Source organism: Geospiza fortis, unplaced genomic scaffold (genome assembly GCF_000277835.1).
Source record: "Geospiza fortis unplaced genomic scaffold, GeoFor_1.0 scaffold186, whole genome shotgun sequence".
NCBI classification, from domain to species: domain Eukaryota; kingdom Metazoa; phylum Chordata; class Aves; order Passeriformes; family Thraupidae; genus Geospiza; species Geospiza fortis.
In genome coordinates this window covers 163,689-191,275 of record NW_005054331.1, presented here as the reverse complement: position 1 = coordinate 191,275, position 27,587 = coordinate 163,689, and the positions used below count along the sequence as shown (strand labels likewise).

General features: G+C 35.8%; 1 protein-coding gene across 1 annotated transcript; it reads left to right on the top strand.

The window, feature by feature from the left end:
- SLC6A15 (solute carrier family 6 member 15) lies at positions 1-26,357 on the top strand. Its single transcript, XM_005421576.2, has 11 exons — positions 1-347; positions 9,073-9,230; positions 9,732-9,858; positions 11,417-11,598; positions 12,840-12,950; positions 16,368-16,609; positions 16,716-16,908; positions 18,088-18,280; positions 20,750-20,909; positions 23,484-23,646; positions 25,006-26,357. Exons 1-11 carry the CDS (start codon positions 59-61, stop codon positions 25,375-25,377), a joined length of 2,190 nt encoding a protein of 729 aa, XP_005421633.1. The 5' UTR covers positions 1-58; the 3' UTR covers positions 25,378-26,357.
- Positions 26,358-27,587: the final 1,230 nt, after the last annotated feature.

The following is a 27,587-nucleotide window of genomic DNA, read 5'->3' as shown; positions in this document are numbered from 1 at the left end:
TCAGTGTCCATCTGTTTCAGCTGAACGTCATCTGCTTGCTGTTTGTTTCAAATTACAAATGCCTAAGAACAGCAAGGTAGTGAAAAGAGATCTAGATGATGAGGTCATTGAGTCAGTTAAGGACCTGCTCTCTAATGAGGACTCTTCAGATGATGCCTTCAAGAAGAGTGAACTTATGGTTGAGGATCCAGAAGAAAAAGATGTAGATGTTGAAGAGGGCTCAGATGTAGAAGATGAAAGACCTGCTTGGAACAGCAAACTCCAATATATTCTGGCACAAGTTGGATTTTCTGTGGGATTGGGGAATGTGTGGCGATTCCCCTATCTGTGTCAGAAGAATGGTGGAGGTAAGTTTTGTGATACAGCTGGTTGTACCTAGATGATGATGCTAACCTTTCAGATTTCAAAGTTAGCAGAGAGAGCCACAGTCAAACCTGCTCCAACATGTCAAGTTTTTCTTTTCGTTTTTGCTAGAGCCTATGAAGAAAAACCCACATCCTCTTTATTTAGAAAGAGGCATTTGTTAAAGTAAGTAGCAGATCCTTCCAAGAGGCCATTTCCTCATTTTAGGGTAGAAAGCTCTTGATACAACCTTAGCTGCTGCTCAAACCAGTGGCTACCCATAACACATAATTATGGAAGGTTGCATTGTTTAGGACCTGGTTATTGTGCTTAAGTGTTCTTTATAGTAATTTGACAGTAAATCAAGGCATTAAAACTACATCCACTTTAAAGACCAAAGCAGCATTTATCTTTTAGTATTTAGTGGTACTAAGTTTCACAGCTTTCTGATTGATTTTAACTCCTGACCATTTGATCATGATTTACTTCTGGCAAGAACTTCAGAATAGTCTGAGAGGGAAAAAGTAGGGTTTTTGTTTTGGTTTGGTTTGGTTTTTTTACTGATGATCTGTTTTTGTGCTGTTAGACAGTTCACTATTTTTGTAAATAACAAGGTACCTTTCACTTAAAACAATGGCATCAAACTGTTTCTTAGTTGACCATCTGCGGTCTTGAATGCAGTTTGAAGTATGAGGCTGGAAACTTTCCTTCCTCTATGAATGCAGGATTAGTATTCCATCCAATGCTATACCATACCCAAATATACTACATTAATGCACACTCTATTGCAGCTAATTACTAAGCTGAATTAAAAACAAACCTGTCACTTTTTGTGATACAGAAAGTGAATGTGTACACAAAATGAAGAATAGCATTCTACTCCTGCTTTTTTAAAAGCCGAATGATACAACTGATGTAATTGAGGAATATAGAAATGAGCTTAGAATATGATAAAAGTGTAATTTTTTTATTTGCTTTCTCTCAATTCAAGCACTAAAAATTAAGTTTATGTTTTTAAATATTCTATCTTCAGGATAAAGTTAAATTCTTTTATATTAGTAGTTTGTTGGGTTTTTTTTTTTTGCTATCATTTAAGTTTTGTTTTCTCTTATTCTGGAGAGAAAGTCATTAAATGATTGATTTAAAGTATGGTGTCAAGAAGTAGTCTCGGGGACAATGGACTACAGCAGTTTATTTTGTGAAGTTGTGTCCCTTTGATAGTCTGTGTCTAATGTAGTCAGGAATTTTGCAAGCCAGTTGGATTCTCCTTTGAACCAAGAGAAGGGATCCACTGGTGTGTTCCTTGGGCTGTTGGTTTCATGCCCTCAGGCGCTTTTAAAGTTACTCTGTCGGTTGGGGTAAATTTAATTCTGGTCAAATATAAATAAATTAAGTTAGTTAATAATTTCGCATTTCAGGAAAAAAAAAACCAAAAAAACAAACAAAAAAAACCCAATACAACAAAACCGCTGAAACAGTAAACTAGCCAATCTTCAAGGATTATGACACTTTATTAATCACATTTGAAAAAGTAACTATGATGTCACTTGAGATTGTAGTTAAGTGTTTTCTCCTATGCTGTGATTGCAGCAAATTGGATGCATAGCACAGTCTGTGGAGATACAGTGTTTTCTGCACATGCTGAGACAAGAGTGTATTTGGCTTTTAACAATAATTTTGCACCATTTTAGCAAATGGCAGCCTTCTGAGCAACAGAGAAAAGGAATTGATCATTAGAGCTGAAGCTTACTTGGTTTTCAAGTTAATCATAATGCAAGATGGAGAAGGTGACACAAAACTTGGAAATATGTAAAGTACATTGGTGCCTGTATGTGTGTGCAGATGGACAGGTAATTGTCACAAGTGCATAGAAGAATAGGGGGAGGGAGTGAAAACTTCAAGCACATGGTAAGAAAACCTACACACATTTTTAATGAGGTTCTGTTTTCTGCTACACATAATATTTCAAGTAAGTTTTCTAGGTCAAATTGGAGTGGTTTTATGTAACCCATATAAACATCAGTGTCAGAACTGTTCTGTAATCTTCTGCTGATAAAGCTGATAAATACCTGTTGAAGTCTCTTGGTGTAAGGTAAACTTTCCTAATGTATACTAGGTCTCTACCTTCAGTTTAGACCTTCATTTTCTTCCCTGTGTTTAAGGAACTTATATCTGGAAAATACCATGTGAGGGGAAGGAAGTATATTAAAAAGTAGTAAACCAATAGATCCAGTTCCAATTTAACAAAAAAAGAAGTAAAAACCATAGTTATTTATTAGTTTCCTTCACATTCTTCTTACAATACTAAAGCCACCAGTAAAAGAAAAGGCAAATCCTAACTGTGAAATAATCTCAATTTTTGTCTTTTTTTAAACTTCTGGGACAAGAACAGTAAAATAAAGATAGATAAGACACAGCAAGGTTAGCCCAAATAGATACATATGTTATTCAAGAATTTTGTGGAAAAAAAATTGTGTGTTTCCCACCCTGTTTTCAGTAGAGATTTAGTATTTTTTATGGCTGTGGCCTGTGGTATAATGGCACTCCTAATGCCAGAGCTTTCTACTGCTTCAGTGAGATACCTGTGATACCATCTTTAAAAGTAATTTGAGTAGCACTATGCTGCAGTGAGAATTTTGATGTCTGTAGATATGTTTACAGTCTCTGTTTCTGGGTCTGGTCTGTTTTAACCAAAGCAACTTCCTTCAGTTTATTTCTTGTGATTATTTAACACTTGCTCCCATTGCTTTAATTCATAGCAGCTCATAAATATTTAGAGTATTACCTGATATTTTTTGTAGTTAACTAAGTTAAAACTAGACTGGGAAGCTCTTTGCTGACTTTCACACTTGTCTTCTTCCCAGAAAAATGTTTATTGGGAGAGGTGAGAGAAAAGGCTGGTATACAGCTGGGAGATACTTGGATCCACACTGGGGATGTAACTGTAATGCCAAATGTATCGAGTGGAAAAAAGAGTCTGGGAGCAGCTAAGAGCACTCCAGGGTACTGGTTTTCTTGACTTTGAGAGGGAGGGTGCAAAAGAGTTTTAGGCTCTGTGAAGTAGGGGCTGAAGATATTCAGTAAAGTTTTAAGAACTGACTATAGATCTCTCTGTCCTCACCACAGGCCCTTCTTACCCCTGGCAGACAATGCCCAGACTCCATCTGGCACTTAGGGCACCTCTTCCACTCTTTGCAGCCTAACAGATTAAAAAGCTGTTTAATTCTTGATAAAGACAATTTATGCTGGAGCTGAGTATGCTCAATTTCATTTTTGCACTGTAAGATTTGTTTATTCCTCCTTTACTCCATGAAGGTGAATATGTGTGTTTGTTCAGATAAGCACAGTTCCTATATAACAATTTCATAACCTCTGTTAGCATAACATAGGTTCAGAGCTGCCTCAGCTTCCTGTGCTTGATAGCCTTAAAAATGAACTGCTCAGTCTTGCCAAGATGCTCATAAATAGTGACAAACTAGATTTACAATTTCCTGCTGCTCCTAACTGTCATCTAGAGGAGATTACACACCTTTCACTATTTTCAAACAAAGAAAATATTTAAAGTCTATTCTGTTTGGTTGTCTTTTCCCTTTAGGGTTACCAGATATATAATGGTACTGTTACGTAATTAGAAGTAACAAAAGCAAAATACATTAGCTATTCTGCTAAAATGACTAAGTGTTACTTTGAAGAAAAGTGAGGAGTCTCCAAGGTACTACATGTCCAAAGATTTTGTGTTGCATTTTTGTGAGCATTAACTTATTTTTTCTGATTTTTTTCCTTTTTTTTTTAAGGTAAGTCTTTTTGAGTATCTCTGTGATGTAAAAAGTCAAAAGAACTAAACAATTATAGATAAAAATTGTAAGCAAAATAGGAAAAATGGTAGAAGATGATGCTGTCATTATGTTTTGAAAAGATTGATCTGGGTAGAGTCACATTGTGAGTTTTTACAGTTAATTAGCCTGAATTTTTTACTGAAACACCAACAGATTGACATTAAAGTTCTGTGGTCTAATGAAAAAGCACAGCATTTGTACTTTTCCTCTGCAGTGCTCTTGGAAGCAAGGAACTAATGAAAGAGAAATGGGAGCAAAGCAAATATTCCCTTGTACTCCAACACTCGAGTATGGATTCAGAGGCTTTATTATGTAGCTTTGGATCAGTAATTTATATTCAGTGCCTTGAGTTCACTGATAACTACAGTATAATCTTTTTGAGTTCAGTATTATCAGACTCAAAATTTAGTTGTGCTTCGGTGTACTGAAAATACCGTGTTTCTATTTTGCAAGTGTAATTCTTCATTGAGGTGATTTGGCTAAGGTGATACTCACCCTTTAAGCACAGTTCTGTAAACAGGCACACCTGAACATACTGAAACTGAAACTAGTGACAGGAAGACTGTGATATCTCAGGATACTTGAACATACTGAAACTGAAACTAGTGACTGTGATATCTCAGGATACCGATAAAAACCTACAGATAAAACATAAAACCATTTATCAGAGTTTTCCTGACAAAAGCAGTTTCCATTTTGTGGAGGTAAATAATTTTACTCACTGAAGCTTAGTATACTGTTAATTTATAGTGTTTTGTTGCTCGCTTGTCATAACTTCAAAAGTTTAAGTATTTGACATTGAAAATCAGCTTATCCTCATCTGAATGTCAGCTTCTTGCTTGCTTTCTGTTAGAAAGTGTCTAGTAAGTGATAAGAGCTGGGATCACTCTTCAAGACAGTAGTAAACTACCTTGATTGAATGAGAATTAAATCAGACACCAGACACTTAATTAAAATCTAGCACAGCAGCAGCTGAAGCAAATGTGGAAAGTTAATAAGTTTTTCACGTTACAGCAAGAATTGCTAGGAGAAGAAAATTCGTCCGTAGCATCAAGGTGGTAATGATTATGTTGCCTTGGGTTACTGCTTTTGAAAGTATTTTCTAACTCTTTAATCACTAATGAATCATGTAATTTTATGATTTTTTTGGAGCATTTTTAAGAGCTAAATCAAAACCAAGGTCATTCTTCCGCTTCTGTTAATAATATTGCCAAATGCAGTCCTTGTAGTAATCTCAAGACAGTTTACCAGATATCCCATTCTGGTGCTTGATTAAATAAAAAAAATAAGGAAATCAATGTAGTGCACAGTTTTAACAATCATGAAATCTTAGTGAAATTTCTTATATCTTTGTCATTCATTCTAGTAAAGATGGATGAGGGGGTTTTTTTCTTATTGAGATTATTTTTTTTTTCGTATGGAAGCCAATGTTTAAGATCACAACTGGCAAAAACAAAAGTGACTTCACAGTTGAATAATTTTGCAAGTGTAGAGTGGAGACCTGGGGATCCTGAACTACACAGAATTGTAATATTCAGAAGGCAGCTTAGCTGATAGGTGTAGCAGACAACTGACTGTAGGATGCTTTTCAAGGCCAATTTATTATTCAAATTCAAATTAGAATGGTCCTTGTCCAGTATTATAACTGCAAGGTCCCATGTTTCATGCACAGGCAAGAGACATCCTGGGATGTTTCCATAGTGATTCTTTTTTAGGATGAAATTGGGATGTCTTAGAGTTCTTTAAAGTATGTCTAGCTTCAAGGGAAGACTTCAGCAAAATACTTGCCCAGAGATGCTGTGGTTTCCTGTTGACTGTGGGCGTAGAAGCCCTTTGCAGCTGTGATACAACTGTATAATCCAGCTATATCCAAGCTCAATTGTACTGAAACTCACACGTGCACAATTTTCCATTGTGTCCATTTTGGCGACAAGAACAAGATCAGAAGGAAGCTCAGGAGGTTTGAATAATCAGAAGAACCAGCACTTCAGGTGCTTTGCACAAACCTAGCAGTATAGAGGTGAACTCTGCTGTTTGGCTACCCACTGAATTACAGAGCTGTCATGTCTAATGTAATGTGGATTTAACACCACATTTATTGAACTCATTTAATAGAGTCTAACTGATAAATCTTGCAATTTACATTTGATACTGCACCATAAAACACCCACATCAGCCCAGTCTTTAAACGTGTGCTTAACTTTGCAGCCTTGTGATTAAGGTTGTGGACTGGGACACTGAAGAGCTGGGTTCAGTTCCTGCTCTAGTACAGTCATCCAGTGGGATACAGGGTAAGTCACTAGGCCCCAATTTTTTTGAGCTGTATAGGTTTGTCTCTGCTCAACTATGGCACATCTGTCTAATTAAGATCTAAGGTATAATTTACAATAGCATTATATGATATAACACCTGTGTACTGTTGGCTGTCAATTAATTGTATGAGCACATTTTTTAAAGACAGTGATGCCAAAGCTTCTCACTTATAATGTAAATTCTGTGTTGCAGAAATTTTGAGAGTCAATCAGGGGTATTTAATTGTTTCTGTGTTACACATTTTTAAGACAGATAGTCTCCCTCATTTTTGAATGTGGTTGTTGCTCTCTTCCTCAGCTTTCCTCACATTTATTTTTTCTATCTCTTTTCTTAATGGGAAGTAAGTCCTTTGCATTCTTTCCATTATGTGCACGTAGAGGATGAACTGCAAGAGACACCAAAGTACTGATTAGGAATGTAGCTGCTACCTCAGTTAAAACTGCTTCAGTAGACACTGTCAGACAGTATCATTGCATAGCATATTATCATGGAGCTACTTCATTGATAACATAGCCTATAGACTGTGAGGTACATGAGACCAATATTCTTTGTCTGGTGCAACAGTGGTTTTTCACAGAATCGTAGAGTGGTTTGGTTTGGAAGGGACCTTAAAGATCATCTAGTTCAAACTGCCCTGCCATAGGCAAGGAACCTTCCACTAGACCAGGTTACTCAAAACTCCATCCAGTTGGCCTATAACAGTTCTGGGGATGGGGAGTTCAAAACCTCCTTGGGCAACCTGTTCCAGTGCCTAATCAACCTTATAGTAAGGAATTTCTTCCTGATATCCAATCTAAATCTACCCTCCTTCATCTAAAGGCCCTTCCTCCTTATCCTGTCACTACAAGCCCTTATTAAAGGTCTCTAGCTCTTTTTTAGGTCCCCCTTTAGTACTGCTGTAAGGTTCTGTAAGGTCTCTCCAGAGCCTTCTCTTCTCCAGACTGAATAACCCCAACTTTCCCGGGTCTGTTTTGCTGTCCTGTGACCAGCTTGGTGCCTGTGGACTCATTCCAGGTGGTCAACATCTCATTTCAGGGCTCCCATTTTTCTCAGATGTTATTTCTTCCTTTTCCCCCCCTAGTCTTAAACTCAAGACTGCAGTTAATCCATAATTAATATCTTTATAAGATCTTTGTAATGGAAGGGGGGTGTCCAATTAGTGTGTACTTCGTGAGGAGCAAAATAGCAAGTGGACCTAAATGGGAATGAATGCTACCAGAACATCTGAGACCTCCTGCACATCCTAGGAAGGTTTAGCTTTCCTAACATAAACTGTATTGCATGAAATAAATTACCCACTAAGGGTATGAAAATGCCAGTGCATTTTGATAGATTCCTAAAAAAGCCCTAGAAAGTTGACCCTGGATGAGGGAACTTGAAGTAGGACTGCCAAAATGGTTTCTGAACTTTGCTCAGCTTCTCTTTCATCACAGGATGAAGACATTGATTATACAAGCTAGGAGCTCTGAATCTAAGCTTCTGAGGTCTTTGGATCTTTGCTTTGTAGCTTGCTTCAACATGCTGCAGTCTGCACTTCTCAAAGGTTTTCCCTTAGCCTTATAATAGTTTCAAACAGAAGTTCTAAGGCCTTTGAGTTAGTTGTCCAGCACAGTGGTCTATATTGCAGTGTAAGAGCCACACAAAGTCAGGTGCCATGTTGCTTATGCTCATGCCTGGATGTTTTATTAGCTCTGGTACTAAATACTCCACAACACCAAGGAGGAAGTTAGGCTTGGAACTTGTCAGTGTGCTTAGTGTATGAATATATTTGCTTGTATTCAGGCTTCCTGAAATAAATGGAGATGCATCCTTAAGTTAGAATTGTGTATGATCAGTTCCTGGGAATAAGACTTTAAAAAAGAGGAATTGCTTTTTATATATATGTTTATGTAAAGATGAAGTTACAGTTGCATTTTCAAATATGACTTGAAGAAGAGAGTTGGTGAGTACTGCAAGGTACAGATCTACAATACTCCATTTTGCTTCCACCTCATGTTTCTGTTTTCTGTCTGGAGCCTTGTGGCAACAGGCTGATACAGTTTTCTTGCTTAGCTGGGTAGCATCATTATTATGTACAGTATGAAATCCCCTTTTTGAGCATCTGAGAAATGGAGAAATCAAGAAATACCTTCTGCAACTTCTTATGATTGAAGCTCACTCAGAACGTTGTGTACAGAGTGTTTTCTATATTTCCTTTATATTCAGTCTTGCTGCTCCGTTACAAGTCAAGCTCCTAGGTTTTCTAAGAAATGCTAATTTAGCTCCTGATGATTCTGTATCTCTAAAAAGTTTGATTGAATGTCCAATATTTCAAACAAATAACTCATTTCAGTAATATCTCGCAGAAAGGCTTGCCTCAAACATGTTACAGTGCTTTATAGATTAGGTGTCTTTGGATTTTTGATATCTTACGAGACTTATGACCAAGGTTCAGCTAAAATTATTCTTGCATATGATCAAAAAAGTTTTGCAGTGAAGGACACTAATCAAAATTTGAAGCTATTAGAAATTTTCACATTTGTTCTGCCAAGTTCTGACTCTTCTTCCATTTACTCTGATTTATTCTTTGTTCCCCTTATAGGTGCCTATCTTGTGCCATACTTAATCTTGCTACTGATAATAGGGATTCCACTCTTTTTCTTGGAGCTTGCTGTTGGGCAGAGGATCCGTCGAGGGAGTATTGGTGTGTGGAATTATATCAGCCCCAAACTTGGAGGAATTGGATTTGCAAGCTGCGTAGTAAGTTTTTTAACACTGTGTTGTTTGCTTTGTTGTGATTTGCAGATGTTGTGATTTAGACTTCCTGTTTTGCTGCAGGGAGAGCCCATTGATTTATAGCTGGGCATCAAGGTCAGTTTTCAGTGTTTTTGAAGATCTTAGAACTCGAATCGATCCATTTAAACTCTTGGCATATATGTGTCTGTTAAGTAAGTCAACTTGTATTCTGTGATTCTTTTGAAATTAGGAACTGTGGAACAGAGTACCTTCCTGGAGGAAAAATGCCTGTAACAGTATAGGTGTAACATAAATAAATAAATATGGAGAAATGTGAAAATTCAGAAAATGTCAGGTACTTTAAGGGGACAAGTCCTTCTCTTCTTCTGATTTACTTGGATAGAACTAAATTTAATTAATCAGGTTCATTGACTGATGTACAGAAATATGCAGAAGTTCAGCAGGGATTATTTTATTTGCTTCATAAATGTAACTTTTTGGTTGTTTTTTTTTCCTTCTTACTAGGTATGCTTCTTTGTGGCCCTGTACTACAATGTCATTATTGGATGGAGCCTGTTTTACTTTTCACAGTCTTTTCAGCATCCATTACCATGGGACCAATGTCCTTTAGTTAAAAATGCATCTCATACCTGTAAGTCTGTGTTAACATAAGGTTCTTAAAAATCATATAAAGTATATAAAATTTGAGGTTTTCAAACAAAAAGGAGAAAAACTACAATTTAAGAAGATATTTGTGCGCAAAAGTGTTCTATTTGTGTGTTTTTAAGTGTCCTATAAGAGAACTGTTTTCTATGTAAATTAAATATCTATGTAAATAGAAATAAGAAAATCAGTCCTTTGAGTTTTGCTGTAATGAGATAATCTCTTACAGACATATTCCATAACATCATGAAAAGTTCCTTGTCCTTTGGGTTTTGTTATCTTATAACAGTAGATTCATATTGAAATATGAATTATTTCTTCTTTTCCTTTTTTTTTCAGATTCTAAATTTTTTTTAATTATCTCTGTGGATTTATATACCACTTGAATAAAGAACAACCAGGGATGTTTGAAAAGTTGTGCCTTTTAGTAGTGTATTTTCCAGAGTTGTTTGCTTCAGTTATTATTCAGAAATAGTACTTGTAAATGTTGACACACAGTCAAACTGAATGTATTCCACAAGCTACTTGTCCATTAATTGAGAAGGAGTGGTTGTTTATGTGCTCTTATCCTTCTTAAATATTAAGACACAGTGCATTAGCCTAAGTTGAGTGGAAGCCATCTGAATTAAGCTTAAAAAAAGAAAACTATTATATTTGATAATATCTTACCATTTTTAATAGGTTATTTGAAGATCTGTCATCTGTGTTAGGTTAGGTTAAAAAGAGTGTATTTTCCCCTTTTTTTCCATTGATTATCTTGACTCAGGACATGCTTACATGTATGGTTGATTGTTAGGTATAAATAATTTATAAAGATTATTAAGTAGATATTTTCTCTGAAGAAATCTTTCTGTTTATGTGTTACGTGTCTATATACATACAGTTTCTTAAACTGTTTGGTAACATGACTATAACAGAATTACAGTATGATTCAAAGAATCACTTCTGGAATATACATAGCAACTTTCATTAAATATATCTGTGTAGGAACCACTTATTTCCTTTTCTCCTTCTCTCATCACTTTGGTATCTTATGCTATTATTTCATTGTTTGTAACGGTAGTTAAGTCCCTGTTTATTTGAGTGTCATATCAAAGGAGACACAACAATTCATTTTCCATATATCTTCAAATTTGTGTTCATTGCAGAGAGGTAGTTTTCATAGTATGTAATTCATAGTATCATATGAAGATAATGTAATTTTATTTGTGATAAATGTAATTTTATTTGTGATAAATGGAATATATGTCTTCATCTAAGCCTGCCTACTGTTTAGTTCTGAAGTGAGAAACAAATTCTGCCTTGGAGTAGGTTTAACCATAATGCAGAGGAATACATTGTCCCAAAAGGGTGTTTTAAAAGATCTACCCAGAAGCTTTCACTGATAGCAGTCACTTTTTCTTTTAGACAATATCTTAACACTGTTTTTGAGTTTAGTTTTTTAATAAATGATGATGGCACAATTGGAAATATTGAGAAGTGATAGAACACTGTTATGAAGTATCTCTCCTGAACCCTTTCTTTACTTGCTAACATCTCTTTGACAGTTGTGGAGCCAGAGTGTGAAAAAAGTTCTGCAACCACTTATTACTGGTACAGAGAAGCACTGAATATTTCCAGCTCTCTGTCAGAGAGTGGGGGTTTAAATTGGAAGATGACTATCTGCTTGCTGGCTGCTTGGGTCATGGTATGCTTAGCCATGATCAAAGGCATTCAGTCTTCAGGCAAAGTGAGTATACTGTTTACCTGCATGTCATTGTTTAATTTTGAGGCATTTCAGGACATTTCTGTTCACCATCAGTCTGTTTACTCTCATGAAATCTGTAGGAGCAGGTTAAGTGCTTTGACTCACTCCTGCATTTGTATAATCTCAAGTAGAAGAATATTAGTAGTTAAGCATTAAAATTCTATCAATTTTATTGGAAATGGAAGTTATTTAGTGGGACTTGAGATCTGAAGAAGAATCATTTTGCTTCTCATCAGCATAGATGTTGCTTGTAATCATACCTCAGCTTTATTGTGCCGCATAAGTCTCTGTGTTTTGAGTGTCTAAGGAAATAAGTTGCAATGTGTACTCAACGTATGACTGCAGTGCATTCACATATGCATGCTTCTGGCATGAACACAGCAGCTTTCCAGGATTCTGGATTGTTTCTTTTGATTAATGATTTACCATCCCTTTGCATCTGAGTACTGTTAATTTGTCTTCTTTCCTTTGCGTGCAGCCAGCTGGATTTGCTGGTGAAAGATTTACTAGATCTGTTGATCTCAGTGGGATTTTCAAAGGAAAAGCAATTTGTCCCAATAGCAAAATTCTTTGCTATTAAAAAGTTTGGCACTGACGTGGCAATTTCTGTGACCTCCTTGGGGCATTTCAGTTAAAGAAATAAGTAGCAAGTTTAACTAGAGAATCATTTTACTAAGCTTTACAGAATAAATTTTCTTTTCAGTCATGGGTAATGAAATATCATATTTGATTACTATTTTTGTTGTTTTGACAGTAAGCATGTGATTGAATTCATTGGTTACATACTTCCTATTGATTCTTGTCCCCTTTCCTTCTGAAGACAAAATTAGTTTCTATTCATGCTGTATACCTTTGCCGTAGCCAAAGTGCTTTTGTAAAGAGAAGCATTTCTGCAACAGTTTACTTCTGTCTTTGTTTTCATCTCATTGAATTAATACTGAATTTCCCTGGAAGTCCAGAGGTTCTTTATCAGTTAGTGATAAATACATCAGGCAGTTGTATTGCTTTTGTACAGTACAGAATTTAATTTCTTTTACAATCATGTGATTCTGCTTTCTTCTGCAGAGACAAGGGGAAGGGGAAGTGTTCTGCATATTTCTTAGACCATATGATCATCCATTTAGTCAAATATCCAAAGGATACTGTGCAGTGAATGAACATATTGAAAATAAACTACGTAGTAAATGTCATGTTACATTTTTTCTTGCCTTCTTGAATTTCAGATCATGTATTTTAGTTCCCTTTTTCCATATGTGGTACTTTTATGCTTTCTGATCAGAGGACTGCTCCTTAATGGGTCAGTGGATGGAATTCGTCACATGTTCACCCCTAAGGTATGTGCTTAACTTCTGTTTGCAGGGTATTAAAGTTTCAGTGGCAATATGACCATTTATGAATGCTCTCATTTAAGCTTATTGTTTTCATAGAACATTTGGCTGTATTTCTGTTTGCTTAAATTGCAAAATTTTTGTTGATCTTAGTGGCACAATACCAGGCCCTAAAGTCCAAAGGCTCTAGGTGTTCCAAGGGTCTGTAGAGTTACCTCTCTTAGGTGAGGGGTCCCAGAGCTATACATCTCTACAAAGCTAAACAACTGAGAGTGCAATTTAGAGGATTCAGGAAGTTTAGAGAGCTTTAAATACTGAAAAGAGAAGTTTGCCATTTTCTAATATTGAAATGTCTAGTTCTGGGTTGTCAGTGCCTTACTTTGCACTTTTATCATGGCATGAATAATTAACTTGTCCCTTTTGGAAAAGAGTGGGTTTTTTCCCTCCTTTTTAGAAAAAACTTAAAGCTGTTTACATAGTAGCCCAAAGTACAGGTGACCTGTATTTAACAGTGAAGTTGTTGTAAGTACTTGCCACTCAGCTTTCCTTATCAATTTTCTTATGACTTGCCAAGATAGCAGCAGTTCTAAGCATATTTTTTTTTTACTGCAAATATTTTTGCCAGGAACGTGCCTTACATAGCTTTAGGTTTTCTAACTATGGAGGTGATAAGAGTGTTATGAATCACTGTTCAGGTTGAAGATCTAAATACTACCCACACCTATCTCAAATGCTTGCAACTACATCTATACTATAGGAGCAGCGTGTTTAAATAGTCAGAGCCATACTCAGGAATGAATAAGTCTGGGCTTCATATTGTATTTTGAAATGGACTTTCCAACAAGTCCACTTCACAATATAGCTGAGAAAAACAGGACTATTATTTCAAAAATGAAAGCTAAATAGTAAGATAATCAAAATCAATGCACATAGTGGCTAATGCCAGATGACAGGGTGTTGTCAGTTGTTTTGATTCCAGGTGTTTTGAGTCTGGAGAACTGTCATCCTATAAAAATGACCTTTGTCGTCTCTCACATTGATGCAGTCATGTTCCACTTCATTCACTGTCACCACTTTAGAGAGTCATGCTTGTGCAGAAACTTGCAGGCTGCTCAGGCAAATTTGAGAAACCTGAGGAAGAGGGAAATGTAATGCCTACTAACGAGAGAAAGTCTAAAGCAAAGGTGAAATACAGACCTCTATAGGATACAATTTGGTTTCTCAGCCTCAGTGTTAATAATTCCTTTGGCTGGAGAAGTACCACTAGATACTGAGGGAAAATAAATATAAAAACTGCCCTTGGATACCAACACCTCTTCAGTATTCACTACTTCATGAGTTATACTTAAAAAAAAAGTTGCAGCTGGTGTTTACTTTATGGTTACATTATACTTAATTTGTATAAATGCTTCAACTGTTCATTTAAATGATATCAAAAGAAAAATGGTTCTTAATTTCTTCTGACAGTTTTTGTATCAAAATTTAATTTGTGGTTTAAATTTGAAGATAGGAGGCCTCTATGTGATATGTATTATATGTGAATATAAACCTTACAAAATATTTCCATTATAAGTTTTTGTACTTGAGCATTAATTTGGACTGTAGGTTCATAGGAGACTACCTGAAGAAATTCAGACTCCCACACCTGTTGTTTCATTCAATCCACTGTGCTAACACTTTATTTGGGCATCCAGCCTCTAAAAAGGAATGCTAAACCAATCTAGCATGAAAATTATCCAGGTAGATACATGTGAGAGGGAGAAGCATCTTTTTGGCCCAATTAGCTGAACAAATGGCCACATTTTGAGCTCAGACAATTGCAGCAAATTCCCATCAGTGGGAGAGGATTGGCACACATTGGTGCAGGTGTGAGAGTGCAAGACTAATGCAGAAGGGGAGAATTTCTCTGTTTGGCATGGCTGTTAAACAAAGCAGAAATTCTAAATAAGAAAATTAATGGAAAACCTAAAGAAAGGTATGTGAAAAGCCCATTTAACTACTGCAGTTAAACTGTGGGATTATATGAAGCTGAAGTACAGAGACTCCAAAATTTCACATACAATACCTAGTAGCAAATCAGTCTAGAGTTAATTTTGAAAGCCTGGGCTACATGTGTCTGAATACACACTACTTCTGATGGTACCAAAGGATATATTATAGGAAGTGAGTAGGGTTTTGGTGTTTCAAGCAATTAGAGATTTGTTACAGTTGAGAGTGTTCCTTGGTCTCCCTCTGGTGGGAAAGCTCTGGCATGACAGTGCCTGAGTTAGAACTACATGCAGTAGCCACTTGTGCATTGTAATTATAATCTAAATTGTAAGCCAGGAATATGTTTATTCTCATAAACACCTTTTCCCAATTTTATTGTATTTCAGCTATATATAAGTGAATAAAGAAGCTTTCTGCTGCTTATCTATAATAAATATTACATCTCTGTGGGAAACAGACATTTTATCTAAAATGTTGTAACAATAGCAGATTTCTTTCTCCTCAGAGTAAGACAGTCAGTCTGATAATTCTGGCATCTATGCTGATGCTTTTCGGTTTTATTTCTATGAATAAACCTAGGGCTTAAAGAAAATAAAAGTCTTGCAATAATAGAGGCCCTGATTCAGCTTGAGCAAATCTGATGTTTAAATTTGACATGTTCTTCTTTAATTCTTTTTTGTGAATCAGTATCTAGAAGAATTTGAGATAGATGATGACTCATAACTTTTTTAAAAAGTGGGGTTTTTTTTGAGCAATGCAGTTGATCTGAGTGAGCAATACTGTTAATTTTTTTGATAAAAGACTTAGTTGCCCCTGTAATACATGACCCATTTAACAAAGGGTTAAGTTCAAGGCATCTGACTTAAGAGATTTGACTCAGGGACTATACAGCTTGTGGTGGCAAGTGTTCATTTCATGTATTTCGTTTTGCTTTACTTATTTGCATGTAATAGAATTCCATATAAGCATGTGTATCTCATGTTCACCTTCTTTTTGTTCATTTGAAAAGCAAGGCAACTTTAATCATACTCATTGCATCTCTTAAAAGGGTTGATCAATCTAAAATACATCTTAAGTCTAACAGAATTCAGTACATATACTGTAAATAAAAAAGTATTGTAAAAAAAAAATCTCTCTTATTTCTCAGTATAACTAGCTGATATTTCAGTTAGATAGCTCCAGTAGTGTCTTGTTGTTTGGAACATATGTATAGCATGTTTCTCCTCGATGTTTAGATAATATAAAAAAGTAGAAATTCTGGCCCATAAGTTTGCCAACTTCAGGGATTGCATTCAGCTTTCATTTTATCATAATGGAAATACGGTTGTAGTGGAGTATTAGCATTTTTTATGATGTAGTGTTTATTCTGTTGTTTTTTTCATATAATAGAAATGCATTTTATAGCTGACATATATTATATCTAATTTCAAACAGCTTGAAATAATGCTGGAGCCCAAGGTCTGGAGAGAAGCTGCTACTCAGGTGTTCTTTGCCTTAGGGCTTGGATTTGGTGGAGTCATTGCCTTTTCAAGCTACAACAAGAGAGACAACAACTGCCATTTTGATGCTGTACTGGTGTCCTTCATCAATTTTTTCACTTCTGTGCTGGCAACTTTGGTGGTGTTTGCAGTTCTGGGCTTCAAAGCCAATATCATAAATGAAAAATGTGTTACCCAGTATGAATATCCATTTCTTTTTTAAAAATTATTTTTACGGTTTATTTCGTTTATGAATTAACACAGGCCACTGAGTTTGTTCTCTCTGTTCTATTGTGTTTTACAGAAATTCAGAAAAGATTTTAAAACTTCTGAAAATGGGCAATCTCAGCCAAGATATGATCCCACATCATATCAATTTCTCAAGCATTACGGCAGAAGATTACAATTTAGTTTATGACATTATACAGAAAGTCAAAGAAGAACAGTTTGATTCTCTTGGTCTAAAATCTTGTCAAATTGAAGATGAACTTGACAAGGTGAGATTAAGTCTTGAATAAAGAGATTAGGAAGAAATGAATATTTGTAAGCCTGAAGAAAGCTGTGACATGTACCTACGTGGAGTATCAGTACAGTGTACCTGTGAGCCATGCACCTATAAAGACCTGGATGGAAACATGGTTGCATTCCAGCTCACTTGAGGACTTTTTGGCCTGATGTCTTAATATAGTCTTCACTAATTTATAATACATTTTGATCATTATATCATTCTTCTCAGAAGGTGATAAGTTTTTTAAGCTCTGTTTTTCAGAAGAACTGAGCATGAGGGTTTTTCAAAGACTAAACAGAGGTGTTACCTATTCAGTGTCTCAGACTGCAAGATATTCTAGTGTTAAGATACAATTATCAGGTATAAATACTACTTCACTAAAACTGAAAAATTATTATCTACTTATTCGGTAGTTGTTTAATGAGTGTCATCCTGTTTTGAAACCTTACAGTAAGCCAAATCTGTAACAGAAATTATAGTTTTCTAACTTTAGAGAGGCAATTGCAGATTGAAACACTGGCTTCTATATAGTTGCACAGGCATCTGAAGATAAAATATAAAATTGGTGACTTAGACTTCTAAGGTTTCTACACTGTGACCACTGTTTAAATTTGAAAGAAAAATACAGAAATTAAATCCTTTACATGCTTACTGGAGAATACAGAGTGTATTTTGTAACAGTCCTATATGGTAGCTGTCATGCAAAATTATCAGTGAAGGAGAGAAGGAAGTTCTGATTGGACAAGAGAGGAAAATTCTTCATAATGAGCGCAGTCAGCCCTTGGACTAACCTCTCAGTGGATGTGGTGCTTTCCATGTCATGGGACATTTTTAAGATTCAGCTGTACAGGGTGCTGGACCATCTTGTTTAGACTGCTTTTGCCAAGAAAATTTTGACCAGATGATCCATGAGACACCTTCAAGCCTCATAGTCTATGATTGTATGAAACAAATGTGTTAATGCTAATCAGCTTACAAATTCTCTTGTTTCAGTAAATAATACTAGTTGGGAGAATTATGTATTAGATAGCAATTTCCCTCTCTGCCTTCAAGAGGCAATCAATGACACCATATGAACACAAAGTCAGACTTGTCAGACTGTCACACTACCAAAAAACCAAAAATAAATTCATGATTAATGAGAAATTTTTTTTTTCCTCACTGACAGGCAGTTCAAGGAACTGGTTTAGCTTTTATTGCATTTACAGAAGCAATGACCCACTTCCCTGCTTCTCCCTTCTGGTCAGTCATGTTCTTTCTCATGTTAGTAAATTTGGGACTTGGAAGTATGTTTGGAACCATTGAAGGCATTATCACGCCCATTGTTGATACCTTCAAGGTCAGGAAAGAAATTCTTACTGGTGAGTTACACAAACTTTTTTTCCATAGAGCAGTAAACGAAATTTTTTTGGCACTGTTAATATTTTTTTTTTTTTTTTTTTGGACAGGAAGGTTTACAGAGCAGTAAATCACTGTGTTCCAGACTGTATTTGCATGCACAGGCACATTAATATCTGCCAATAAAACCTTTTCCTGAATGTTATAGTAGCATAAACACCCTAAAACTTAAATTGTAATTCAGTTTCTGTTACAAGTTTCAGTATGGTCAGTCCTTTTGGGCTCTTTCAGAATGCTTTCCATTCCATCCTGTGTCACACATTGGAGAAACAAAGGAAAAGGGAAGAGTGAAAATACATTACAAATTATTCCTGAGTAGGCCAGATGAAATCTTAATTTATAATGAGATTTTTATTATGCTAAAATCAGTACAGTAACTCTCTAGAGAAACATACTTTTCCCTGTTAAATGTTTATAAAGTCTTAAACAAGACGTCTAGTTGTTTTGTTTGGGTTTTTTTTATTACTTAAGTGCCCTAAGTTATTTGTTTGGAGTTTTTTTTATTACTTAAATGCCCTAAGTTACTTGTTTGGGGTTTTTTTATTACTTAAATGCCGTAAGTTATTTGAGGTGTAGCATGTTCACGTAGCCTTGACTTGTAGGGATTTCTCTTTTTTATATAAAGCACCAGCAAAGGTGTGAAAGTTAGGTTTCTGAAAACCTTCAGGACAGCTGCAAGAGATTTGGTGTGTTATGCATAAATTTAGCTTTCCTATCAATGCCTATGAAAGGTGGGATAGAAAATAAATTTTCAAAAATGGTGCTTTAACATTGGCTAACTCTATGAAGAAAATAATAAACTCTATGAGAGAAATAATAATACATTTTATGAGAGTTAACCCCTGATGCAGCAGAGCAACTGCTTTTTTCCCCAGTTGCTTTCCTTACTTTACTGAGATAACAAGTAATATTTGATAGGTAAAAAAATCAAATTCTTAAAAAAAGATAAATCAATTGATTTTTCAGAAGTCCTAAGTTATTGAGCCCTTTTTGGTCTGTTTGATTTTTTTTTTTAATTAGGTTTTAACTTCTTGCTGAATAATCAGTGCAACAATTAGAAATTAGCTGTTCTTCCTAAGTATGTGTGCAAGTACCATGATTTATAGTCATTACACTGGAGTAATGGAGCATTTTACAGTAATTCCTTGTTACTCTGTTAGACAAAAAAAAAATTAAGATAAATAAACATTCAAGAACTGTCTTTCTCTTGTAACTTTTTAAAGTGGTGTGCATGCATGATTTTAGTTAAACTCAGTTGTACTCAAAAGATTACAACTTGATGTGCTGTTCTGTTAATTAACTGAAAAAAATTGCAATATCTGGATTATTTTTCATGCAGTACTAGTGGTATTTAAGAAGGATTATAGCTGCAATAGATTTTGTGCTTACAAGACAGAAACTTTCAACTTTTACAGAATTGTAAGTACATTTGCAACTCTTCAAGTTCAGAGAAACCAACTCAAATGCTTAAATTTGTTTTGCATTCAACAATGCCTCATGCTGAGTGGTGGAAAGTCCATAAAGACATTATAGTAGTAGTTCCTACAAGGTTCAAGACTTCTACCATAGTATTTGAAACAGTGTTATTGTCTTACATTCATGCAGTGGGTGCATTCTGTAAAGATATTTTATGTTTTGACCCAGATTAATTTCACCTAATTTTGGACTACTTAGATGCATCCTTAGCCTAAGTTCCCTGTGAGAAAAAAAAAAAGAGCACTTACAACTGTAAGAATCAGTCTTACTGATGCTCAGCCTACAACTGATTCCATGATTTATTGAAATTTGACTTACTTAAGCTTTAAGTCCTGTTGCTGACAAATTTAGTTGGAGAAAATTATATTGAGATCCATTATGCAGGGTCAGCCATTCAAGAAATAAATATATTTTGGGTTGTCCCTAAAGAAGGGACAGAAATGTTGCTTAATGGACAAATACATTTAGACAGATCTAATAGACCTTTATGCCATTAATGATCTTCTAGGAGCAGTCTATTCAGCCTTTGTATTTTTTAGAATCATAGTCTTTTTAGAATCATAGAAACTTCTTCATATTATTTTTTTCCCCATATTTTCACTTCTAAGTTCTTTTCACTTCTGAATTCCAAAAGTTGAGCTGGTGACCAGTTAACATGATGTGTGACGTTTTGCCTACTGGTTTATTTTATCTCTGCATTTACGTTACGTTTAGTGAGAAATAGTCACCTGATTAATCTCTTAATCAGGACTGCTGTGATATGGTGATTCTAGTAATTCTAATTTCATAATTCTCTGTTTTGTAGGAAAGAGGTAGGATAACTAATATTCTTAAAATTGAGAGCCCCTGAACATTAGAATGGTACCGACTTGACTTTTATGAAATAATGCGTTAGTTCCTCCTTGTCTGTGGAACTTTGTTGTAGTTATAGCTCACATTTCTGTCCTTTATTCCAGTCATCTGCTGCTTGGTAGCATTTTTTATTGGCCTGATCTTTGTGCAGCGCTCTGGAAATTATTTTGTGACAATGTTTGATGACTACTCAGCTACTCTGCCCCTGCTGATCGTGGTCATTTTGGAGAATATTGCAGTCATCCGAATTTATGGAATAGACAAGTAAGTGAAGGAAATGTATCTCCCTGTCCATACCAACACCATTCTTTACAATAATTATTACTATTTTAATTATAGTGTATGAAGCATCTGCATTTTACACAGGAATACAAGTAATTAGAAAGCATGTCAATCTGGTCCAGAATCTAGTCTGTTACTAAGAACAGGTTTGGAGCAAGATACATACACTACATCAGAGCAGTGTACTGAAACCCAAAGAAAAATTGGAAGTGGTCCAAAAAAAGAGAATGCAGTAAAAGAGACAAAATTAGAAATTTAGAAAGGAGGCTAGATAGAAAAGTTTAGGGAATTTGTATTAACAAAGATATCAAGAAGATTTCAGAAATAACCATGGTCTAAGCAACAGATGAGGATGAGTATTTCAATGCAGTATTCAGGCAGCCTGAGAAAGAAACAAAGCAAGCTCTAATGGCAGTAAAATAAAAAGTTTCAATTTAAGAACTAAATTGAGTTTGGGGCGTTATAGCAATTAATTTTTCTTTGCATTAGTTGTGAGAGAGGAGATGACAGCAAAAACAGGGTCAAAGCTTACTTGGAAGCAGCACAGCTGACAATGAAGTCAAGTGACTGTTGGGGATGGATGAAGAGGAATGACCATAAATCCCTTTTTTTAAATTCTGGTTCAATTCATTTCATGTCTAAAATCAGCAGAATGTGTTCAATAAGTGAGATCAGTATATGCCATGCTTAAGGAATAGAAGGGTTTGTATAAAAAATAACTTGTGCCATGCACAGGTTAAACAGAACATGCTGTACTAACATGTTGTAGTAATTAAAATGTTTGTAATTCCTTTGCATGAAGAAAAAGTGTGACATAGAATGAGTGGGGTTTCATTTGACTTTTCACTTGTCTGATCTGAGTAATCAGCCAATCATTTATCACAATGAAACAAAACTAAAAGAAAATTTAATTTTATGGTTTTCTGACATTGTTTCTGGTCTGTGCAAGTAGTACTTGGTCTGCTTGCTTGCTCAGGGAGAATTCCAACTTGGACCACATGTATAATCCTACAACTGATCATTTAGATATAAAAACACCACATAGATTATTTTATATTCGCAGCCATAAGATGACCTGGTTATAAGGTTGGTAATGTCCACGCTACACTGTGAATGGAAGTAGATATGCCAAAAGTCAGCAGCTGACCTGTGACAAGGTTCATGTTTAGGCATAGCTAAAATATGGTAATCCTTTGCTTATGACTCACAGTGCAGGCAATTTATGTTTTCAGAAGGGGCTCTGACAAGATACAGTGAAAAGTTAACAGCCAAGTTTCTCATTTATAATGACCACCTGAGTATTCCCTCTGCAGTATTCCTAGTATTTCTTCTGATGTAGGTTTCTGCAGAAACATAGCAATTCAGTTTGCAAAAACTGTCAACATCAACAGCCTCAGGTTGAGGCTGCCATTGGCTGTGATAGTACCAAGGGTTCCCTGTAGATAAAGTTCTGTATAAATGTCTAATTATTAGACATAAAGTCTTTGATCAGATAGTAGAAAAACAAAGCACAGCGTCCAAAGGGTGCTATAGAAAAGAGACAACATGTGAATTTCTGTAGCCAAGAAGGAAAATCTCCCACACTGGAATCAGTGCTATAAGGAGCTTCAGCTAAAGGAGACTTTTAGAAGAGGATGAGTAGGATGGAGACAATGGAAGACTACTTTAAAGTAAGGATAACAGATTCATGTTCAAGTGGTAGAAGAATTGGAGATCTCAGAAAGAGAAGGCTACCTATAGAGGGCATAATTCATTTTAAAATTCAGCTTCCTTTTAATGATGTGTTTTATTTCAGTGTAAACAAATAATAGAATGCCTCAAGCTGTGCAGTTAGAATCTTTTTCTGAGTTTACATGACAGAAGCTTCACATACATAACTGCTTGGAAAACATCCTTCTATAAGAGCTTTTTTGAGATGCACATTTCAAAAGGGAGTGAGACCACAAGGGAGTTAAACAATCATTGCTTGCGCACACTCCAAAAGAATTATTTCTAAAATCATTCTCTGTTTCTGCTGGCTCTGGAACCATGTACTCCATCATGAGTACAAAAATAGGAGTTTTGTTCATGTCTTAACTTAAAATTTTGTGGAGAAAGGAGGCAGTTTTATAGCTTGGCAGAGTTTAATTTCAGCAGCTTATATGATGCAAACCATAGCTTATGCATAAAGTTGGTTTTTTAGACTGCAGCACGTGTGTGGGTTCAAAATTAATATTGTACAATCTGTAAGATGTGCTGGTTAACAACCCAGTAGACAATACAAGAAAATGTGAAAAAGAATCTTCTAAAAGGAAAGTGAGTTTAAATATCTTCCAGCACAGTCCAGATAGCAGTTTACTAAATCATTGTACTGTGCAAGGATTCCTTTTGTTTGTGTAGTCTGAACTACTAGTATAAGCTCTATTTTTAAGCCCATCAAGTAATTTAAACTACAACTATTTCTATATGCACATTTTTTCCAGTGTGTTGATTCCCTCCGGCTGGGTGCTATGTATCGATTACAGTGCTCAAAATCTCATTGTCTATACTAACAATAACATTTTAATCCGTTCACAGATTTATGGAGGACCTGAAAGATATGCTGGGGTTTTCTCCAAGCCAGTATTATTACTACATGTGGAAGTATGTTTCACCCTTTGTATTGTTATGTTTGCTGGTAGCTAGCATTGTCCAAATGGGATTGAGTCCTCCTGGTTACAATGCTTGGATTGAAGATACGGTATGTATATAGTATGTATGTGTATATGTAGGGTTTGTATTTATGTATGATACCGTCATCATCATCATTGTGATCATATCTGAAGCATTTGAAGCACATGAGCAGACAAAAAAATCACAATTAGAAATTCAAGATCAGCATAAATAATGACATGATTGCTTTTATCTCAAGTAACTTTGATATAAAACCAACAGTTTTTTAATTTTAAGTAGTTCTGCTTTAAAATATAACTGATTGACACAAACCTGTATGCTCTGGGTGACTTATTTCCTAATATATGATAAAGAAATTCATAATCATGGGAGAGGTTGTTCACATTCATTAAGTCTTATTTTACTGCAGAAAACAGATGATAACTGCATAAATCATTTCAGATATCACATCAGGCTTTTTATGTGTCAAAATTTTTTCCCTTTGGGAACGCATATCACAGTGTAGCAGCTGTATTAAAACCTGGCTCTGATAAGAACTTGTCTGGGTGAGTGGCAAGACAGTTCTGAGCTTCGACTTCAAAACGAGATTTTAGTCAAGGGAACTCTGAAGACTTCAGCTAGTTGTAGGCCCATGAGCCCTCAGCTGTTTCTACAGGCTTTTTATGCAAAATGGACAGAGAGAAAATGTCGGAGACATTCATCTAACGAAACTTTCCCAAATTAGCCGGGGAAGAAGTCACAGCAAAGACAGGTAAAGGATAAACACAGGAGGTTGGCTTTACTATTGATAGATAGTATGCCTGCATCTATCCAGACAGCTACATGATTCTCAGAAAAATGCTCTTGTCACATTTGAGTCTTGCCCTCAAAAATCAGAGAGAGAGATACCTTAGAATACCATTCCTTTCCACATACAAACTTAGGCAAACGGAGCCTGTTGGCCGTTGATGCCTGGATGCAGTAGAGGTGGGGGGTATAGTAGTGCCCAGCATTACAGTTTCTCTGATGTTTATGCAAAGTGTAATAACTGAGATGGCTCCTGTCTAGACCACCTATTAGCCTACGGAACAGGGGCTAATTTTCCAAGCATAGTTACAGATAACCACTGCACACTTGTTCTGGACGTCCTTTAAAGGATCAGGCAGCTACAGAGAAATGTAGCAGAAAGCCTAAAGTGAAAATCTTCATTTGTGTGCTGCTGAAGTGCTCTCAAAAACTGTTCAACAGTGTTTTAGTCCTGCTCACTGGCTGAAAGATAGCAATCCTACATCTCCATGACTCTTCAAAACTGACATCTGTAGTGGTGCCCACACTGTGAGTGCCGTGGAGTTTTCTGCTTGAAAACTGCAGACCTCAATGAGGACTGCAGGTTTTTGTTATTTTTCTGGTAAAGATATATTAATCATTTTTCTGTTGTGTTTCTCAGGCTATGGAAGAGTTCCACAGCTATCCAACATGGGGAATGATTGTCTGTATATCTTTGATGGTGTTGGCCATACTACCAGTCCCAATAGTCTTCATGGTACGCCACTGCAACCTTATTGATGACAGTTCTGGTAGTTTGGCATCTGTATCCTACAAAAGAGGTCGGATAATAAAGGAACCTGTTAACCTGGAGGGAGATAATACAAGTCTGATTCATGGGAAGAGTCCAAGTGAAGTTCCATCTCCAAATTTCGGCAAAAACATATATCGAAAACAGACTGGCTCACCGACTCTGGACACAGCTCCAAACGGGCGTTACGGTATTGGCTATCTAATGGCAGATATGCCTGACATGCCAGAGTCTGATTTGTAACCACAGAACAAAAAAAGTGCTGTGTTTCTTCTCTCACTGATCACAGTTCTGCTGTGAGAAGTGGTCAGCGTCACTTGCTAGGGTGCGATCTCAGGTGCTCCACAGTGACAGTCTTTAAAATGTCATGACAGTACGTACTGGTTGAGAAAATTCTGTTTTTATTTGCACTGAAGGAAACATTCAAATGCAATGGCAGCCTACATCTGCCAGCATAGCCGAGAATTTGATTTTTAAATTAACTTCTAAATTAAAAGCTTTCTATTTCTGAAGCCCAGGTCTCACTCAAATGATGAAATATTTCTGAGGTTATATCATTGAAAATCAATTTTTTTCTCCTGAATTTCAGGTTGACTCCCGAGTATTAATTGGTGAGCTCAGTAGTAGTTCACCAAACCTGTGTTTGTGTAAACACCTGTATATACCTTATGTAGATATGCTGTACTTATTTTATTAGCACTGATAATTAATTAGGCTATTAACTGAGTAAAAAACAAACTTGCAAACTATTTTCTTATGTAATAGCTGTATAGAGCAATAGTATTAGAAAATCAAGGAGTAGACTTATAGGAAGGCGATCAAAGATTCCCTGTTCACTGGGGACTGCGTAAACTGTGGCTGTATATTTTGTGTAAAATATTTGCTTTTTCAGTGTGAAAACAATGTTAGAGTGAGTCACTCCAAGAATCTTAAGGATTGTGCAGATTCTGCATTTTTTTCTATGCTGTGTGCCTAAAAAAGACCTTGATATTTATTGTGGTTACAAGATTACATATATATTATATTTATATAATATACTTGTAATGTAAATATGTATATTATTCTGTATGTAATAGTTTCAAAAGTTGAAGCAAGATGGCTTTTTTAATTAGTCTCCTTCAGTTTTGCTTCTGTTTTATGCAGATAATTTTTTTTCAGTCAGTAATTGTTAAGAACTGTATGGCATTACATTTTAACCAACGAATAAAGAGATTAATAAGGTATTTCTCTGTGGTATCCTAATACACTTACTATAACACAGCCTGCTTTTTCCTCATCTGGACTACCTGAAAGAATGACATTTCCTAGATGAATAGAGATGCTAAAAGAACTTGAAAACAAAAAAACAGTCGAAATAAACTTTTGGACAAGGCCGTTTACTGTGAGTACAGGAGGTGATGTAGCATTGTAAACTGGCAGGATACACTGGAAGCTGGTACATGATCTACTCCTTACCTTAAAGTGTTTTAAAATGAGGCATACATTCTGACTTTTCTACCTCTACTAAGCAAAGGGAAGAACTTACTTACATTGTCCCAGCATCAAAGAACTAGATGAATTTATTTGAGGTAAATGCAAGTCTCTGAAACTCTGTGTCTCAAGACTACAGTTTCATGCATGTCAGTATGGAAAAGCTATGACAAATAAATGGAAAGAAGCAGAATGTTAAACCAAAACACTTTAGCAACTTGATAAAATTCCTTATGGATAACTCTTCTGTCACAGGAGAATAAACTCAGATAATTTTCCACTTTTAACCTGAGAGCTTTTGAAATCATTTCCAATCATCGGAAAGTTGAACTAGAAGCATTAGCTGACAAAAAGCTATATTTAATTATCTGGCTTATTTTACATGTGATAGAAATTGTGCACATAAAAAAGCATTTAAAGAAGTCCTCTAAAATGCACATATTGGAACATATGGGGTAGAGTTGGCATAATTTAAGCAGCTTGTTCTTTTATAACTGATGTATTGGCAACGTTAGCATGTGTGTAATGTCTCACCATTAGAGATAGAGCAAGCATGTACAAAATATTCCTGTTGTGTCAGAGCAGCAGCAAATTTCCACCATCATACCACATGAGGCTTCTAACATGTCTCTTTGAGGTAGTTGCCATGCATCCCTCTGTGCCCAGCCACAGAGTGCAGAACTCTGTTCTTACAGATGAGTTACCTACACTGACACATGCTTTTACTTTTATAAACCATAGTTTTCAATAGTCAAATGTTTGCTGCTACAGAAGAGCTCTTAAAATTAATGTGAGCAAGATCTTACTATTAAGGTGCAATAGCTACTTCTGTTGAATGCATCACAAAGGGGACTAATGCTGCTTTAGCCAGCTACTGAAGATTATTCTGCTGGGAATATATGTCTGCCCTTTTGCTCTTTACTTCAACATTTTTAATAAGTATTAAGATTTTCCACTCATTTAAACCATTAGTTCTCAGTTGG